General features: G+C 45.6%; 1 protein-coding gene across 8 annotated transcripts in view; it reads right to left on the bottom strand.

The window, feature by feature from the left end:
- The window catches only part of PROM1 (prominin 1), a 134992-nt gene that overhangs the window by 50663 nt on the left and 63262 nt on the right, over window positions 1-21067 (bottom strand). For all 8 annotated transcript variants that reach the window (XM_042936847.1, XM_042936843.1, XM_042936845.1 and 5 more), the window contains 2 exons: window positions 15666-15721; window positions 4495-4700 (listed from right to left, as the gene is read on the bottom strand). In XM_042936847.1, coding sequence (XP_042792781.1) covers window positions 4495-4700; window positions 15666-15721 — 262 coding nt within the window. The remainder of the gene's footprint in view (window positions 1-4494; window positions 4701-15665; window positions 15722-21067) is intronic.

Genomic DNA, 21067 nt, shown 5'->3' with positions numbered 1-21067 from the left:
AATGCAGCGATGACAAAGTGTAAAAGAAAGAAGGGAGAGGAAACTTGGCTTTTTCTGGAGTAACACACATCTGCTTCAACAGTCTATAGTGAGAGATGGAAATTCAATTCTGCTGATGGTCAAAAAGACTTACATAAACATATGTCAACGTCTATGAATTCTAACATTCCACAGCTGCCTCTGGAAAAGCTCAGAGAGAGAACATGACCACATATATTCCATATGTACTAGGGGACCTTTCTCCTTAACACCTATGCCTTTCTCAATTAAAAAAAAGATTTAATTTGTTTTAAATAAAAAAAAAAAGGATGGATGAAAAATAAGAGGACTGAAGATGCATTTAAAAACCAACGTCCGTATTAATTGTGATGTAGTGGAATGCCACGAAATGAAATTGAGCCTGATAAAAGGCAAGTAGACTGCTCTCGGCTTACAAAAAAATCATATCCAAAAAATAAAAAAAATTTAAAAAATTAAAAAAATCGTATCCAAAGATTATTTATCAATAGGACCCAATCTCTGCTGAGGTCCGTGAAAGCCGGAAGCAAATATCTCTTTTTTCTTCTTTCTGCCTCCTAGCTTTATTGACATTCTTTCCCCTATTATTTTTATCTCATATGATTTCGTGGACATACTCTTACTCTCCTTTCTATCGAACTGTAACAGAAATCTTCACTTTCCCTTGGTCTTTAACCTCTTTGGCTAGTTCTGATTACTTTGCAAAGAATATACAGCTAGTATTTGACTCATGATGTTGAAAATACTTGCGAACAAATAGAGGTTTCAAAAGACATCATGATAGCGATTCTAAGTTTTACACTTCCAGCCAAGAAGTTTAAACTTCTAGTGTGACTTTAAAGTAAACTAAGTAATCTCAAATGGTACTCCCTTTTGGAGCTGTCTATAATTCATATATAAATTCAATGTATTATGTAAAATTTGTTTAAATTTGTCACTTGGCCTCAAATAGGTGATCAATTTTGTTTTTTTTTTTTTAATTTTTTTTTTAACGTTTATTTATTTTTGAGACAGAGAGAGAAAGAGCATGAACGGGGGAGGGTCAGAGAGAGAGACACACAGAATCCGAAACAGGCTCCAGGCTCTGAGCTGTCAGCACAGAGCCCGACGCAGGGCTCGAACTCACGGACCGCGAGATCATGACCTGAGCCAAAGTCGGACGCTTAACCGACCGAGCCACCCAGGCGCCCCTCAATTTTGTTTTAATTATATTGAAATTTGAAGTTATGGGTTTTAACTTAGTAAGTTTTACTTGAGTGGGGAAAAATATCTAAACTGAATGTATACAAGGCTGTAGAATCACAGCATGTATTTTTTAAAATAATTTTTTAAACTAAAATATCCCTGGGGAGAAAAAAAACACTTATCTAAATTTGTTTGATGGATCTGAGTTCTGAAGAAAAAAAAACTGTCACCTTCATTTCACATATGAATGAAAGTCAAGTTTATTTCCAACTTTGTAGCTTTATTGTTAATTATATTTTGGTATTTTAAACATAATATAAATAATTCAAACAGTTCCGGGGGAAGTATGACATATGTGACACATAATTATACGTAATGTAAATAAAAGCCCAATTTAAAGTAGAAACCCAGGGAAGGAAAAATAAGACAAAAACAGAGAGGGAGGCACACCATAAGAGACTCTTAAATACAGAGAACAGACTGACGGCTGCTGGAGGGCAGGTGGGCGGGGGATGAGCTACATGGGTGATGGGCACTGAGGAGGGCGCTTGTCAACATGAGCACTGGGTGTTATATGGAAGTGATGAATCACTAAATTCTACTCCTGTAACCACTAATATGCTATATGTTAACTGACTTGGATTTAAATTTAAAAAATAAAAATAAAAATAGAAACCCAATATAGAATATGTGCTTCATTCAAAAAAACCTGGGAAGTCCATTATTGCATATGTAAACATTTATCTGGGTAAATAGGTTAACTACATGCAACAAAGACTTTTCCTGAAATTATATCACATGTATTTATATCAAGTGAAAACTATTAACTATTAAGTAATCATGTGAACAAGAAGCCCTAAAGGCGAGTATTTTTACATGACACTTTGTCATGTGGGCCTCATTTTGGATGCTCAGGGTATGCCTCTACAGAGGGAGAAGCATGGCTGTCCAAGTCTCTGGATGAACGATAGATGGAAGTTTTAGGCTTAAAAGAAATGCACAATGATCTCTGCTGGGTCTGACGTCTCTTTGGACTGTAACTAACACTTTCCTGGTAGCTGGGAGGAGGTAACCACTTCCATAGCTGTAAGGTCCGTGCATTCCTGAAAAGACTTCAAACACAAAGCAGGGAGACAGGGACATCTGAAATCACCGTTGACCTGATCTCAAGCTGCTCTTCAGAATTCAATGTGCAGAAACAAATTATTTACAGAGAGAGGTAGAGAGACAGACAGTGAGACAGAGAAAACAAAAATAACTCCCTGGTGGTCAAACAAGGGTGCATGAAATTAGCAATGCATTCACTTGGGTCCTGTTTGCACATAGACCGTTAAGGTCTATTATTTAACTATTTGCAGCAAAAGTGTGTCTTTGTTCCAAAAAAAAAAAAAAAATGATTGCCCTGGAGTCAGTGGAATGCACTGCCTTTTAAGCTTTTTCTGAAGATTTTGTTTGGTTGTTCAAGTTTAATTTTTGGTGCGATGAAGTCGGTAGGTAATACCTGAGGCATGGTAGGTAATTCAAAAGAGACAAAAAAAAAATCTATATGCCGTGAGAAGTGATTTCCTTCCTACCCTCCACAACCACCAAAGTTCCTTCCCAGGGGCAACCACTGCGTCAGGGTCTTGGCAAGCCTACTACAGATGCTCTGTGTAAATATAACCAAGTGTTTGTGTCTCTCTCCTTTTTGTTTTTGTCATAGGGACCATGTGGATATATACGTGGTCTGCCAGTTGCTTCTGTGAATTCATCTCTCTTGGGGACTGGTTCATATCAGCACTTCGGGATCAGTCCAGTCCCTTCCAATACTGCCTTCCTTTTTTTTTTTTTTTAAGTTTATTTATTTATTTTGAAAGAGAAAGCGTGAGTGGGGGAGGGGCAGGGAGAGAGAAAGAGAGAGCGAGAGAGAATCCCAAGCAGGCCCTGCACTGTCAGCATGGAGCCTGACGCAGGACTCGAACCCACGAACCACGAGACCATGACCTGAGCTGAAGTCCAACGCTTAACCAACTGAACCACCCAGGCATCCCTAGGTATACCGCCTTCCAATGAATGATCACCCCAAAGCGTAGGTCTTACCAGGATCCCACTAATAGCCACAATTGAAGAACTTTTCTTCTTGGATTTCCATCTAAAACTTCAGCTGGTAGGCCAGCTTAAATTGTTCTGTTTAATCCTGTTTTCTGCTTAAATTCCCGAACATCAGTTATTTAGTGAAACCAGAAAAATCTTACAGCTACCGAGCAAACACGGTGCTTGGAGGAGACAGCGAGGAGGAGGCTGACTGCCAGTCCTCACGGTCTCTGTGCCTCCTTGGGGCCTAGCACTATTCACGTCATAAGCACTTTACTTCTGTCGCTGAATGTCATGACATTCGTTGGCTGAATGAATGAGGAAATGTGGAACCATGACCAAATATCGCAACCAGGGGACCCCTAGCGTGAAGCACATTCCTCAGCCGAGGATTCTGATTTGGACTCAGCAAAATGCTACTGTCTTAAGAGCAGTGTACTCCTGATCTGTCAGGCAGTTGGAAAGCTGATGGAGCAGAAGGGACCGTAGAAGAAACACATCCTAAATTATGAAGTGTGTTCCAGGCCTCCGCAGAGGGTAGCAGCTTAACTGCAAATTCAGGAAAAGTGGGTTTATTATTAGAAAGTTAATTCTGTTCTACAGTGTTCTCACATTCCCCGATTCAGGGACTGTACCCATCCTTCAGGATCCCTTTGGATGCACAAATCAACAAGCAAATTCTCTGCCTTCTGCAGGCCGCCTGTCTCCAAACAGCTATTTAAGGAAGGAGCTGCTGGGGCGCCTGGGTGACTCAGTCGGCTGGGCATCCGACTTCGGCTCAGCTCATGATCTCACAGTTCATGAGTTCGAGCACCACGGTGGCCTCCATGCTGACAGCTCAGAGCCTGGAGCCTGCTTCAGATTCCGTGTCTCCCTCTCTGTCTGCCCCTCCCCTGCTCGTGCTCTCTCTGTCTCAAAAATTAATAAACATTAATTTTTTTTTAAAAAAGGAAGGAGCTATTGTTCTGCGGGGTAAATGCTTTCTACAGGCCAAGATTTATCAGCTCGTCTTCGACACAAACAAGCACTGAAGGGTTGGCTTGGCACCCTGATGACAACCCTAACTTCTGGTTATGGTAACATTGTTTTGAACCCCCCGGACAAGCATTTTTGTCTTCTTCTGTTTTATGGCTGTATTGTGGTGGTTGTTGTTTTGTATTAAAGGCATGGGCTGAACAGTTCAAAACACAATCAGCTGTCCCCCAAGATTCTACTCGCCTTATAAATATAGAAATCACCAAGAGGGAGACCGCAAAGCACTTCCTCAGGAAGGGCCCATTCTTCTTCTGACGCTGGTGCATCTCTCCACCGCACTTGTTACAGCAACGACACAGACCGAAGCAGAACCCTACCAGGGGCATCAGAATGACAAAGAGCAGTCCCAGGACAGCACAGATGATGACCCCGATTTCATAGTAGATAATCTGCAAGTCAAACAAAAGAAACAGCATGTCCTCTAACACAAAATAACGAGTAGAACATTCCACAGTGTACCTGTTTCGTTTTTTTTAACCTACTTGCCACCATGAGTTGAATCTTAATGTGTGTGTGTGTGTGTGCTTCCATCTTGATGCTCCTTCTTGAAACAGAAGTAACAGAGTGGTGCCTGGGTGGCTCAGTCGGTTAAGCAGTTAAGCATCTAACTTCGGCTCAGGTCATGATCTCACCATTTGTGAGTTCGAGCCCCATGTCGGGCTCTGTGCAGACAGCTCAGAGACTGGAACCCGCTTCAGATTCTGTGTCTCCCTCTCTCTCTCTCTACCCCTCCCCTGCTCATGTTCTGTCTCTCTCTCTTCTCTCAGAAATAAACATTAAATTATTTTATTAAAAAAAGAAGTAACAGAGATTGGAGTTATCAGAATGTGTAAACAAGTCATTACTATCTTCTTTCAACTCACAGTAAAATGTCCAAATGCAGGGTCAAGTTGCAAATGACTTACTTTAAACCCCAAAGATATTTTGTTTGTGTTTAAATGGTGTAACAAATTTTGGCAGAAATACTTGCATTATGAATAATCTACAGGACAGGATGCTTTTCACCAGAAAGACAGGGCCAGTAGAAGTTATCAAGAATTCAAAGCAGTTCAGATCGGATCAATTAATGACAAACCCACAGTTACAAAAGAATCTGGAATATATCTAAATTTAGGAAAAAAGCTCAGACTTTCTGAGTCAGATATGTTAATCACTGGCCACTCACTTTGTTTCCCTATCCGTATGCTGGGAGTAATAATACACATCTTGTAAGGTCATTGTGAACATTACAGATAGTGTCTGATCAGTGATAACGTGTCAGGGGAAGTATGTGGCCCAGAGCAGACACTTAATAAATGGTCTTTTCATGCTGTGTGGGTGAGGCTGGGCTTGTCGGCCCGTGTCTCAGACAGTTCCCTACGTTCCTAGGAACTAGCACGGCTTCTGGATACAATCATGTGACCTAAATATATTTTTATAATCACTGCTGGCTTTATTCTGGGATAAAAAAAATTAATGCCACTGGATGACAAAACTAGAGCTTACTGCAACTCAGGTTTCCATAAAGCAAGACATTTTTTAAAGAATGACAATTACAGGCTGGCTGTTTACAACTAATGGACCGGCTCGCTAACAACAGATTCTGAAGCCAAGCTGAGCGAAGTAAAAGAAGACACAAGTGTTGTTCCTCGAAACGAATGTGAGGTCTTAACACTGAACTGAGAGTCAGAAGACCTGCTTTAAATTACACGGGGTGGCGGCGGGGGAGGGCTTCTGGTTCCCTAAACCGGAATTAGCATTAAGGTCATAAGCATATTGTGAGGGTCAGATAATTAAACGATTGAATGTGAAAACAGCCAGCCAAGTGCCCAGCACACAGCAAATATTCAATCAATAGTAATTAAGTCTGTGGACAAATGCCTAAGAGGACCGAGGTGCACACGACACCTGAATATTATGTACTTTGAGATTAAGGATAAAATGCTAAAAAAAAAAAAAGTGGTTGAATTTTGCTTCATTCATCAAATACATGCTCCCGCTTAAACCAAGCCCTATTCCATGGCCACAGAGAGTCATTACCTACTGGTGCTTGTAACCTGCCCTTGAGGACCCACATCATTGGCCAATTGAGATACTCCAAACTCTTATTTCTCTATCATTTCCCAGAAAATGATCTAAATTATTTACTATTTTGAAAATATTTTTTTAACATTTTTTTTTTGAGAGAGAGAGAGAGACAGAGCATCAGTGGGGGAGGGGCAGGGAGAGATGGGGAGACACAGAATCTGAAGTGGGCTCCAGGCTCCGAGCTGTCAGCACAGAGCCCGACGCGGGGCTCGGACCCACGAGCGGTGAGATCATGACCTGAGCCGAAGTTGGATGCTTAACTGACTGAGCCACCCAGGTGTCCCAATTATTTACTATTTTAAAAGGGATTTAAAATCCTTTCTGAGTCCAGAAGACACTGAACTCAAATGCAGGAGAGAAGGTGTTTTCAAAATGTTCTAAATGCACTATGTTTACCTCCAAGTACAATTTTCACACTTGATACACAACCTTTCCAACGTTACTGACTCAATATTATGTCAAACAGTATCAGGATCAAGGTATATGTCATCTCAAGAGTTCACTTCTGGGTGAAGTCTGGCCAAGGTCTGGCAAAGACCTAACTGAGTTTCTGATACGCCAGGATCTCCAGAACGCTTTGTGGATTACGAGGAGAAGATCAAGATGGAAAGTTGCTGAGGTGGGTCGCTATTCTTTGGTGAACTACTAAAACTGGAAGAGAAGATTGATGACGATTCCATAAACAAAAATGAAAGGAGCCATTTAAAACACCATCACAACGGAGACGACAGCGGAAGGACAGGAAGTTCTGGCAGAAGCATCTCATTCCCCTTGGCTTTAGACAGAGTCACGAGAAACAGCAAACAAGGACTTTACCTTCAGGGTCAAGACTACATTTTCTGGCTGTGGAAGTCAAGGCAGTGGAGGAGTTGAGGAGAGTAAGGCAGAGGCAGCATGCATCAAGAAAACAGAAAAAGTTACATGAGCGATTAACCACAACTGAGAACATTAACATTCCATACAGCGCAAATCAAGTGAGAGGTTGGTCCACATAAGCCAGGAACATAAAACTTGAGTGTTTATTAGAGAAACAAATGGAATTTACATTTGGAACGTATATTTGGATTTCCTGAAAGGTTCTTATCAGGATGCTAATCAGGTGTGGACAGAATGGGGGATATTAGAGGGAAAGTGACACAGGCTTGACACACGAACCGTGTGGTCTTTACACAATAGAGGATCAGCCGCTGAACCCCAGCCGAAGGCAACAGTTTCCAAAGTGTCCTTTCTAAACTGAGAATCGGATGAGGTCATTCTCTTGCTTACCTGCATTTCCTGGATTCCCATCATGTTTAATTCCAACCTCTTAATGTGGTCCTGTTACTTAATCCTGGCCCCATGCCTTGTTCTTCTTGGCCATTCTAGTCCTAAGAAGAAGCCTCATGCTCCCCCTTCCTGCCTCGAGCTCCCTGGCAATGCCTCCTTGCCCAGAACGTTATTCCCTTCACTCCTCTGCTCATGGGACTCAAGTCTGCCTGGATGTTGCTTCCTCCTGGAAATCTGTCTTGATAACCAGGTCTGGGTTTGCTTTCATCCCTCCTTCATGCTGCCTTGGAGCCCACACTTGCAGGTTGTCAGCATCTGCTCCCACAGGAGCCCTGCCTGAGCGGCGTTGTTTGCTCCTGGAGAGCAGGAACCATGAGGTCACGCCCACCGTTCTCTGGCAAGCACCCACCCGGGGACCCGGCATGCAACAGGTGCCCAGTCGGAAGCAGGTAAACTGGTGAACCGAGGGAGTTCCCTCAACGGTGGTCCAGTGATGGGGATGGACCACCCTGCAGGAAGACAGAAAAAGTAAGGTGCAGCGAGTTTCCCTTGAGGTGAAATTTGTTCAGTTTATCCTTTTGGTGGGGAGAGGGGGGTGGTATGTGCGTGAGAGGGGACAAAGTTAATACGGTGTTGTTGTTATGATGGGTGTTAAATGTCCTTGGGTGGCAAAATAAACGTTAGGCTCTGTGTCGTTCCCTGGGTTACTTTCTTGCAACTGTGTGCTCTGGGAAATCCAAAAGTTTGGAAACTATCGCTTTAGATGGCAGATTTTCAGAGGTGGGAGAACAATGTTTGTGATATTAGTACCTGTTAAATGAGGCATCCAAAGTGTTGGGGTGGGCAGTTCAGGTACACATGCCCCCAGGGTCACATGGGGCATCTCGAATGACCCCGGACTCCCTTCCTGGGCATGGGCCCCACAGTCTCCCCAACTTACCACCATAAATGTGTGAAAAACACTGACTTCAGGCTCCTCCCCTAGAGCGGGTATCAGGAGATTTGGGTAAAACCAGGAGCCTGTCTTTAAACCAACCCTGGTGTCATGGCCTGATCAGGTGGGTTTGGGACACCTGCTCTCGGCTCCAAGGGCAGATGGTGCTGGGCTGGGGCCAGAGCAGAAGCACCTGTAAGCTACAACAATCAGCTGATTCTTTGGGACTTAATATTCCCACCCAGGAGTCAGTCTGGTCTGATGTATTTGATGGGGTACCAACAACTGCCCCCCCCCCCCCCCCCGGTGGAGCTGGGTGAATCTTCATCTTTTTCCTGTTCGTGCCGGCTGTCACACAGTATGAGGTTACTACCGTGCGGTGCCGCAGTTTGAATCCGGCTATGCCGCTTTGCGTCAGTGACCCCCCACTCCACTTAATTACCCATCATCGTCTCCCGGGGACCTTTTGAAAAATATCAATAACCAGCCAGCCCTGACCCATTACATCAGAATCCCTGGGGGACGGGCTTAGGCCTTGTTGCCAATGCTACTCTGAGCCTTGGTTACCTTACTGATGGAATCTGGATCAGCAGAGGCTCTATTTTATGCAGTTTTTCAGAGACAACAAGAGAAAACGGTGAGAAGCAACATGCTCAGTGCCTTATCCTGTTCTAAACGCTTTAATGTACGCGAGGTGAGTTAATACATGTGAAGTGCTCAGACCCGGGTGTCCCAGGGTCATGCTCAATCAATCGTCATCACCATCAGGAAGATGACGTTTAACAAGAAGATGTAACGATCAACACACGGTAGCATTGTTCCCATCCCTCAGCTCCAGCAAGCCCCAGACATGATCCTGGGCACAGACTGCCGTGCACTGCTTGCTCTCTAAATGCTTCTGAGATCTCTGGAAGGTGCTTCTCTTGCCGGGAAAGGGGAGTGTGCTCTTCCAGGAAGCATGCCTCGCTCTCCTGGAGGGCAGGAAACAGGGAACTCATTCACTTACCTTTCGCGGACATGCAGGGTGGGTTCCAAACACCACAATCCCATCTGGAATAATGACCTGACGTCTCCTAAGTGCCAAATCGATATCCAGTGACTGTCAGCACTGGTGAGGTCAAGAGAAGCAGCAGGGATGAGGCCCAGGCCCAGCACCTGCCCCCAGAGGAAGCTTCAAGAAAGGGAAAGGTAGAGGCGCCTGGGTGGCTCAGTCAGGTAAGCATCCCACTTTGGCTCAGGCCATGATCTCACAACTCATGAGTTCAAGCTCCGCATCGGGCTCTGTGCTGACAGCTCAGACCCTGGAGCCTGCTTCGGATTCTGTGTCTCCCTCTCTCTCTGCCTCTCTCTGCCCTTCCCCTGCTCACACTCTGTCTCTGTCTCTCTCAAAAATAAATAAACATTAAAAAGTTAAAAAAAAAATAGGGGCGCGTGGGTGGGTGGCTCAGTCGGTTAAGTGTCCGACTTTAGCTCAGGTCATGATCCCACGGTTCATGAGTTCGAGCCCCGTGTCAGGCTCTGTGCTGACAGCTCAGAGCCTGGAGCCTGCTTCGGATTCTGTGTCTTCTCCTCTCTCTGCCCCTCCCCAACTTGTGCTCTATTTCTCTCAAAAAAATAAATAAATGTAAAAAAAAAAATTAAAAGAAAGGGAAAGGTAATGAATGGAAGGTGAGGAATTTCATCCGAGGAATGAAATGAAGGATGAAGATACAAACCAGCCAACCAAGAGGCAGCCAACCAAGAGGCAGGAGTGGGGATGGACTGTGGCCACAAGGAAACAAATCCAGGTCATTGCAAAGAAGCCGTCCATTCCAACGGACCGGGATGTGCAGAATCAAAAGACGGAGGTGACGGGCGTTGCTGGGACAACTGTCCCCTGGAAAGGTTTCTAGAGGTGCAGGTGGCACTCAGGGGTTGCTGGTGGGAAGCGATGGGAAGCCATCCACCTACGCTCCACACTACGCATCCTTTGAAGACAGGAATTGTGTCCTTCTTTTCCTTGGGGGGGGTCACCACCCGACAAGCTAGGCTGAGGGGCTCTCTCTGCAGAAACTCCACGTGAGCTTGGTGGAGGGGGAGGTCATGCTGTTTTCCCTGGGTTTCCGTCAGCCGGCGCTCAGAGAACCCGGGAAGGGGTTCGCCCGCTCTCTGATCCCCGAGGGAATGACACCCAGGGGCTTGGCGCGGCTCAGGTTGTATCTGGAGCACGGCGCTTGGCACACGCTGAGTGGACAGATGAGTTGCCCGTGTCATCTCTACCTTAACACCTCGAGTGAAGACAGACCACTCCTGTAAAGTCTAAACGGGTTAATACTCGTAAATCATGACTGAGGGTACCTGCCTCACTGTGCGTGCTGTAGGGACGCTAGAAACCGGCGGTGATTAGAGCCGTTCCTCGGATTTCCGCGGCTTCGTCTGCCCGGTCCTCCCTTTCCCTCATTTCCCTTCCCAGGGTTAATTACCCACTGTAACATTTTATGGTTTAATAAATAAAAGGCACGGCACTGAGGCTGTGACGGTCTTTTCACACAGCTCAGAATACTCAACGCGAGCTGCTTCCAACAAATTAGTCACTTTAGGACTCCAGTACAGTGGCTCGGGTTGAGCTGAATTTTTGTTGGCCGCGCATGTGTTGGTTTGGAGTCAGACCGGTCCCGGGAAGGATCCCACCTTCACCACTTAGTCACTGGGTGACCTTGGGCAAGTTCCCCAGCCTCTCCGAGGGCAGGATTTTCTTGAGCGTGCAGCGCAGAAATACTTCTGCCTCGGACAGGTGTCATTGTGGGGGTTGGAAACGATGTCAAGTTCGGGCGCCTGGGTGGCTCGGTCGGTTGAGCGTCCGACTTCGGCTCAGGTCATGATCTCGCGGTCCGTGGGTTCGAGCCCTGCGTCGGGCTCTGTGCTGACAGCTCAGAGCCTGGAGCCTGTTTCAGATTCTGTGTCTCCCTCTTTCTCTGACCCTCCCCTGTTCGTGCTCTCTCTCTCTCTCTGTCTCAAAAATAAATAAACGTTAAAAAAAAATTAAAAAAAAAAAAAAAGAAACGATGTCAGCTCATAAGCCAGTGTTGGCCCAAGGTGGACAAGAAACGGTGGCTGTTGTCATTACAGAGAGGACGATGACCCGGTGTAAGCTTCAGAAGCAGTGGAGAAGCTTTGTGCTTCGAGCCTCATGCTCATAAAGAAAGGCTGTAGCTCTCGTTTGCGCTACATGCCTTGAGGTCTCAGTTCGTTTATTTGTTTAATATTTAAAAAATTGTTTTTAGAGACAGCACAGGCGGGGGAGAGGGGCAGAGGGATATAAAGAGAGAATCTCAAGCAGGCTCCGCGCTCAGCGTGGAAGCTGATGTGGGGCTCGATCCCACAACCCTGGGATCATGACCTGAGCCGGAATCAAGAGTCAGACGCTCAATGAGCTGAGTCACCCAGGTGCCCTAATGAAGTCTCAGTTTAAATGCATCCCAGGTGCAAAACCACTCTCCCTCCTCGGGACGTTCTCGTTCACGGCCCTCTATCAGAACTTCTCGCGTGATGTGTGTCCCCCTCCACCTCCACCAGTCCAGCTGTGGACTGCATCAGTCTGCTGGACCTGCCTTCACAAAGTGCCGCGGACCAGAGTGTTTGAACAACAGAAAGGTGTTTCCTCACAGGTCTAGGGCCTGGGAGTCTGAGATCAAGGCGTGGGAAGGTTTGGTTTCTTCTGAGGCCTCCTTGGCTTGCAGATGGCCGTCTCCTCCCTGTGTCCCCACACGGTCTTTTCTTTGTGTGTGTCTGTGTCCTAATCTCCTCTTCTTATAAGGATACCGGTCAGACTGGCTTAGGACTCACTAATCACCCCATTTTAAGTTAATTACCCTTGTAGTGACACTATGTCTCATCCGATCCCTCTCCGAGGTGCTGGGATTACGACTTCAACGGATGAATTTGGGGCACAATTCAGCCCATAACATCCATGCGTATTTCTTATCCCACAACCTCCCTGCCACCAGCTGAGAGTTGGCGGAGTAATGGCCACACTTTCACAAGTTTGTCCCCTGCGACACACTGCTCCTAGCCAGCACTCTGTAAAATGAATACATGAAAGAGAGAAGTACATAAAAAAATGTCGAGGAGGAGAAGGGGCCAAGGATCTTAAAATATTACCTTTAACTTTCAGCTGAAGTATAAAGAGGAGGCAGTTCTGTGAAAAGGAGTCCTATTTCCCTCCCAAAGTCGGGCCCAGCGGTTGGAGCAAAAGGTCAGCTGAATGCTTCTGAACCTCCTTCTGAAGAGAGTTCACTAAAAGAACACCCAGCTGGAAAGTCACTGACCCCGCGGCCCAGGCTCCTCTGCCATCTGAGAACTCACCAGAAGAGGAAATGCTCGACTCAGGACAAAAGCTGAAAAGACTCCCCAGGGCCCCTCGCCTGGACAGACCTTACCTGTGAGTGCAGTAATTAGAAAGCCAGTGGGCACTGGTCAGTGTAGAAGACGCTGCTGGGGCTCCCACATCTCTCAGGCCTCAGTGATCTCCATGTACCTCCTCAAGCTTCTAGCTACTGGCATCTTTCACTCTGTGCTTGACAGCCTTTTCCGGTACCACGGCAGGTCAGAAGTGCTTAGGGCTTAACACAATCCCCTGCCCCCACACCGCCCCTAACCTGTGCCCCTTCAGTCTTGGTGTCTGGAAACCTCAGCTCCCTCACACTTCCCAGGGACTAATTTGGACACTGGGGTTTTACACCATTGCCCCGGCAATTCTACAGGATGAAGCTTCAGCCGTCCCCTGTGGCCGGTGGCTTAATGCCACACCCTTTCCAGGCTGCCCTCTCTCCCTCGTGTTACCTCTCCACTTCCCGGCCAGTGTCCCCTGCACCTCCCAAACCAATGACGTGACCGCGAGGCCTTGACTCAGGGTCTGCTTCAGAGGACTCCAACCCAACACAGCCGGCATACGTCAGATTACGAGCAATCAGAGAGCCCCCCTCCTGAGGTGTCTGGCTTCTCCAGTGTCTCTGCCTAACCAAATCCCTCTTTCTTGGACAACAGTGGAAAACGTGACCCGATCCCACGTGAAGGGGGAATTCAGGTCATGCATGAGGACTCAGTGCACTTGTCCCCCATGCCAATGGTGTTGGTCCATTTGCAAAGGCACCTGAGGTGGAGAGGAAATCAGGCACCAGGGAGATCCCCAATTTCACAGGAGCTCCAAATCTAATACCAAGCCAGCCATAAAGGACTGGCCCAACTAAGAATCTCGCCACGGGTAGTTGCTGAGGTGCCCAGAGTCACCTCAAGGTCTCAGGACCCCATCCTTCGAGGCCTGGACCAGGGGAAGCGTAACCCCCACCCATTCTTTGGCAGAACTAGCTGGCATTCGGGCCAGGCTGCTAATGGCACGCCATTTTTCGATATCAATATACAAGCAACGGTCATTTTGTTCTGCCCAGGGATGCAGGCAGACATCGGCAACCACGTTTGGGAGACATAGGAAGCCACGGGCATTTCATAACAAAAATGTTTTTCCACGGTACTAGGGAAGGCTGTGAGCGCTAGAGAGAAACTAATTTGTGTAAATGGTCTTTAGATAAGGCTTTCCTCTTTGGTATCTGTATTTGTTTTCTCTTGGGTATCACTTTATTGCAAACTGAGAATATGAGGCACTGTCACCACAGCATCTGAGGTGACCATTCACTGGGCGAGAGATCACTGCCCTCCCCATACATTGCCCCCACCACACTGGGACACTGTCATTCACGTTTGCTGTGCTGGCCATTCAAGGATGTCCCCCGTGTGTCTGCTTATATTGTTCTCTTGATAACCACTTTCAGGAGAGGACAAAGTACTTAATCCTTCAGGACTAAGAGCCTGACAGATTCAACTATTTTTTTTTTTTAATTATCCTAACATTCAGTACAACAAGCATCTGTTTATTTCACTGGCAACCTGCACTCATCGCAAACCAAAAGCAAAGGACGCTCTTGTGTTTGGGTAATCCATCACAGATGCAAACAGAATGAATGCGCAACACCTTGGTATTCAGCAGAGGCACGCAAGGTCCTTTAATACTTTCTGAAAATACCATCTGCTCATATTAGCGAGCGTTCAGGGTCCCAGGCCGCCTTTCCTTCCTCTCCACTCTTTCACACCTTGTCCTGGTGGCTCCCGTGGTCCCCGAAGCCTCGGATGCCAGCAAAGCCACCTCCCCACCTGCTCCAGCCCTGCTTCTTCTTCTTCTTTTTTTACAACAAGCCCCCCAATCACCTTTTATGCAAGAACTTCTGGTCAGAATTACGTTTTTTCACCTACGTTCCTCTTCCTGTTACTTATAAATCTACTTATTTCCTTCTTCTCCTTCTACTTTAAACAATCAGGTATGGTCTCTGCCATCTGGCTCTTTGCCTCCTGAGATCAAGGGCGATTTTCCTTATCCTTAGCCCAGGCAAGTGCACACACAGAGCTCTCAATACACCTGTTCCAGTGTGAAGCTGCTTTTTACCAAACTGTATTTTATTTTTTTATTTTTTAAAAAAATTTTAAATGTTTTTATTTATTTTTGAGAGAGACAGAACGAGTGGGAGAGGGGCAGAGAGAGACAGGGAGACACAGAAGCTGAAGCAGGCTCCAGGCTCTGAGCTGTCAGCACAGAGCCCGATGCGGGGCTCGAACTCATGAGCACGAAATCATGACCTGAGCTAAAGTCAGAAGCTCAACCGACTGAGCCACCCAGGCACCCCTACCAAACTGCATTTTGAAACAAAGTACACATCCCTGTTTCTAGAAATGTTCAAACAATTCTACTTAGTCTGGGAGTTCTCTCCCCCTTAGCTAAGAAAAACCTACCCCATTACTTCCCTTAAGGAAATTTCAGTTTTTAAATACAGAAATACATACAGCTTAAAAGGTGAATGTTTTTTCAAACGCTACTTTTGGAATTTCTGCTTTAGAAATCAAAGGGGATTTATAAGATGTTTCAATATTCCATAAAAATTCTTAGTCAAAGAAAATTATAAAGTTCACAGGTGAACTGATTGCTTAAAGATTTACTTTCAAGTCAACCAAAATTTTGTTCATACTTATTTTTACTAACAAATGTATCAATAAAAATTACCTTCTCATAATCAGTTGAGAGGTCAAACTTCTTCTGTAGAATTTTTCTTAAAATATCTGGGGGAAAAGTCACAAAAGAATAGCAAGGTTACTTTTACAGTAAAAACACAACATGTATGTTTAGAAAATAAATTTTATATATGCTTACAAATTATTGTACCTCTATGTAGTATTCTTATCATTTTATTTCTATTTCTTAAGGTAGGTAAATAATTAAGCTATGAGGCCCTAAACAGAAGCAAAGAATGGAGGGCAAATATTTTTGACTTACTATTTAGCAGTGGTGGAATTAGACAGTTGCCATTTTTGAGTTTTCGGTTTCTCACAAGACACCTTGATATTTACCAGCATATAGGTCCTTAATAATTACTGATAAAATGTTATACCGAAATTGCGCACTCTTAATTTTTTGAAACCACAAACACAAATGCAACTTATTCTTTAGTAATTCTACATTTACATAATATTTTACAAATAAAAAGAACCTTACAATTAATCCAAGCAGTGCATGAAAACCTGAAATAATACGCAAAATGGTATTTTTCCCGCCATGTTCATTTTGGGCATTTCCAAATTCTCATATAGGTTAGGATTCACCTCTTATCCTGACTCACCAATCTAGCAATGATATGCCATGACTGATGCCCAGACAGAGAGAATAACTTGTCTAAAATCTGGGATGTGTGAGGAGGCCAGACCAAGGCCCAGGTGGGTCGTCATTTTTCTGCCCCAGGGTCCTTCCCACGCTGCACATTGTAATTCACCCTGGGAATGAGCTTCTGGAATGCTGTGGCTGTATCCTGTATACATCACTTCTAAAGTGTACTACAAGGGGCACAAAGGAAAACTTGTTGTGAATGCTTATTTAAAGCAAGAAGTATAGATTTACATGCCGGCCACCTCCCCGCAGGACTTTTTGGAAAACAACTTCTGACCTGCACAGACTAAATGCAACGACCTGCAAACTAAATAAAACAGATCTTTAAAAGGTGTGCTGTAGGAGCAGGGATCAAACTGGTAGGTTTGGGATGCTTACCCTATCCCTAGGGTACTGGGAGTCCTAGTTATTCATTCCTCCAAGGGAGACCCAAGGACGGGAGAAACCTGAGTCTGCTCAACCCCGCAGATCTCCTCCAGCCTTGAGCTAGTCACTTTGCTTTGGTTTGTTGTACAGATTAGGCTTCTGTTCTAGATTTCGTTGGATGAAAATGTCCACCGATGATTTTTTTTAAATTGGGAATCATCCATTTATTTCAGTATATTTAATGACACAGGTGACGTTCCTGTGTGGCATTTTGGGATCTTGATCTGGTTAAGAGTTGGGATGGAGTCCAAGCTCCGCTACTTTCCACGGTGTCTCCTCCTGGGTGAAGAAGAATTACCTGCCACAAGCATCCTCATCTGCCAATGGGTTGATAATTAGTCTCCACCCTCAAAGGACCACTTCAGGTTAAGTGAGATCATGCAGACGAAGGAAAACGGTACAGGGCCTGGCACACAGCGGGCCCTTCACTGTTCTGTGAAAGGGTTTTAGGAAATGTCTGCTGCAGAGCAGTACGCAAGGAAAGTATGGCATGGAAGGTGTTCTTGTGGCCACGGAGTATGCATTCACTTGGCTCATCTTTATAAAACCCAAATGAAAACTTTGAGTCTCTTCCGGGGAGCCGCCCCCTCCTTCCTCTCAGGTCACACTGACCAGGTAAGCGGTGGGCATCCCCCACTGGCCTCAGTGGGCACATCTCTGAATGTGGTCCGCGGACCCCTTGGAATCGTCACGATATGTTCAGGGTGCCCACGAGGAGGAAGCAGAAGATGTGATCCGCCTTTCCACGGTGTTGATATTTGTACTCAGGGTGCAAAAACAACGGTGGCAAAGACTGTTGTAATTTAGCAGGAACCACATAGCATCCATTCTATTCTTCGCTGCCATCAACTCATGGAAAATAGAAGCTCAAGTCACGAGAATGATCTCGAGGATTATTACAATCATAGCGTCCGACTTCAGCTCAGGTCATGATGTCACAGTTTGTGGGTTCGAGCCCCGCCTTGGGCTCTCTGCTGTCAGTGTAGAGCCTGCTTCACATTCTCTGTCCCCGACTCTCTCTGCCCCTCCCCAGCTCACTCACTTGCACTCTCTCTCTCAAAACTAAACATTGTTTTAAAAAGAGAATAATCTTGATGGAGCATTAAAAACTCGTAATTGTATTAAACTTCAATCTGTGAGCAGCCATCTTTCTATTATTCTGTGCGAGGAAATGGTAGTGTGAGTAAGGTGCTTTTGCTGCACACCCGTTTCCAGCTGACTCCAGAAAGAGCACTGGGTGCTGGTCTTGAGTTGGGAGCTAAACTCACCACATTTCTCACGGAGCGCGATTTTCACGCAGAAGAAAAGACAGAGAGACAAACCATGGTTATTCAGACTTGAGGATTTTGGAGACACTTTCCTTAAAATGGAGGGAGTGGAGCCCACAGCTTCGAGAGGGCGACTCACAGGACTTGTTGCCAATGATAAAATTAGAGCATTTAAGCAAAAATTAGAATTTTGCAAAATCTGCTTCCATGGGGTTGACAGACGTGGGATTTTACCGCATCGTTCTCATCACACTTGAACACATGAAGCAGGTGCGTCTCTAACAGACTATGTGGAGGCCAGTGTATATGGGACACATGGATCACACGTTGGCCGCGGCCCCAATGAGACAGTGCCAGTCTTCCAGTGCCAAACAGATGCTCCCAGCATTTGCTGGAAGATCCCCAGCCCCTCCCAAGTACCCGGGATCCCGGTGGTCCCGGGTGCTGAAGAAGGGTCCCCGCTACACCAAATGACACTCCTTACTGACAACTGACCCCTGCCCTTTGTCTGCCAGCTGGCCCCATCTCTCTGCCAAACTGATCTTTGCCGTGAGGACCAAGCACCCATCTGAGATTTGGGGGCAGGAATGTTCTCCCTCCCCCTGGTTTAGAGCAGCGCTGCCTAATAGAAATATATTACAAGCCATACAAGTAATTTCAAATTTCCTAGTAGCCACATTTAAAAAGTCAAAAGAAATGGGTGATTACTCTATTTGACATTAATTTTAATAATATGCTGCCCTTAATCCAGATATATGCAATACACTGTCATTTCTGTATGCCATCAATATAAAAATATTAATGAGCTGTTTTACAGTCACTAAGTATTCAGGTCTGGTATAGATGCGCTCAGTACATCTTAGTTCAGACTAGCTATAATTCAGGTGCTCAGGGGCCACACGTGGCCATGGCCTCTGTACTGGACAGCACGGGGTTAGAGGCTGTAGGTCATCGACCTTGGAGGCCTCAGTCCTTTTCCTCATCCTCCCTCCCTCCCTGTGACAGTGTACCCTGTCACAAGAACACAAAATGAGCATCCACCATATCCATTTTTCCTCTGCCTTCCCTGTGGATCTCTAAGTGGCTCTCAATCCAGGTAAATGAACATCAGCACAAGGCCTGTAGGATGCAGCCCAGCATCTTCATTTGTGAGGTCTTGGCATTAACTCTGCTGTTCACGCCTCATGCAGGAACTCATGAGCGCCGCACCGCCCCCCCCCCCCCCCCCCCCCCCCCCCCCGCCGACACACACTAGGAAACTCCATCTCAGTTCTAACACGTTCGTCGCTGTTGAGAACTTTTAATCGATTATGGTCCATCTCAGAAAGCGTGTGGAAGACCCAGGGTCCCACTTCTGCTCCCCTACCCCCCCCCCCCCCCCCCGCTGCCGCCCCTGCCTGGGGGTCTGGCTGCACTACAATCCTTTGTCTTTGTCTCTGTCCTCCTGGCCAGCTTCCAATGGAACCAATCTCTACCTCTGGATCTCCTACATTCCCAGAAAGTTCCAGGGATCCAGCACCATTTGTGGTACTGATGCTGCAGAAACATAACATTATCCAAAAGAAAGTGTTGCCTCCTTTTTGTAGATCAGACAGGATCCCTGAGGTCTGTGACTAGTTCCTCGTATTGCCTGGTGAGCGAGGTAGCCAGTAGCATTTGGATCACTAGTGTTATCCTGACCTCTGTGAGACCTCAGTGTGGACAACAATGGCCACCTTGTCCTTCCTAAACCGAGGGAGGGTCTGTTCCGACAGAGCCTGATAGGCACTTAGCATGGGCCAGACAACTCCCAGAGGCCAAGGAAAGATCCTCCCTGCCCTGAACTCAGGGAGTTATCTGGCCACCTTTCCCATGTGGCAATTCATTTTCCACTATAGAAATCCCATGCTCTTTTCACAACATAACAGTTGTCTCTTAAGATACAGCAGTGGGAGGGAAATATGGACTCCAGTGAACGAAGAAGCTCTTGTCATGGTAGATTGTTTCTCAGCATCTGGCCCCATAAAGGGGCTCTGTGGGTCTTTCCAGAATGATGGTGGCTATGAGCCTCTCTTCATTCAACTCTTAGATGGTACAATGCCCTCTTACCTGGGACTTTTAAATTTCGTGTGATGATGGAAATTAAGAAAGGTAGCAACCAGGGCTAATTCTGACCTCTTGTGTCACACCATCAACTTAGAAAGTAAGTTGCTTGGGTTTGGTTGGTTGGTTGTGTGGTTTTTTGCTGTGTGTGTGTATGAATAATTTCTCTATGAATTTTTTTTGATGTCTGAAGCCATACAAGTAAGATAAAATAAGAAAAGTGCCTTGTGCAGGATCCATATATTAAAAAACCCATCTTCCTTATCTTAGTCGAAACACATCTTTGACTAAGTAAGATATTTCTGTTTCCTAACTGGGCTTCTTTTAATACACATGTAGGTTCTGGTCCAAGCTAGGCAAAATAAAATTCTACTCTTGGAACGTTCTCTTGTAAAATGGATAGACAATTTTTTTTAATGTCTATTTTTGAGAGAGAAAGAGAGACAGAGTGCTAGTGGGGAAGGTGCAAAGAGAGGGAGACAGAATCCAAAGCAGACTCCAGGCTCTGAGCTGTCAGCACAGAGCTGGACACGGGGCTCGAACTCACGGACCGCAAGATCATGACCTGAACCAAAGTCAGATGCTTAACCAACTGAGCCACCCAGGCACCCTTGGATAGACAACATAAAACAAACAAACAAACAAAAAACCCCCAAACCTGCTGTTGCCAGTTGATTCGTCGGATTTGTGACAAACTTACGTGCTCTCACAAAGATCTCGTTGCTATCTATTTAATGAGACTTACCTGGCTAGGTCTCTAATTAAAAAGATACGCTACCTGATAGCTTCTAAAGTGTGTTCCTGCCATTTACTGGGAACAGAATCTCTCAAAGGTGCTAAATTATATTTAAAAGTTTTTTTAAAGAGATTTTTATATCTGGTATAAATAAACATTTAGTATGTGGCAAGCCATTCTTAATCTATGTAAAACAATATTATTTGTAATGCAGTTCTTGAGAAAATATTTTT

The sequence above is a fragment of the Panthera leo genome, chromosome B1 (assembly GCF_018350215.1).
Source record: "Panthera leo isolate Ple1 chromosome B1, P.leo_Ple1_pat1.1, whole genome shotgun sequence".
NCBI classification, from domain to species: Eukaryota; Metazoa; Chordata; class Mammalia; order Carnivora; family Felidae; genus Panthera; species Panthera leo.
The sequence above is the reverse complement of the archived record's forward strand: the minus strand, read 5'-3'. Positions and strand labels throughout refer to the sequence as shown.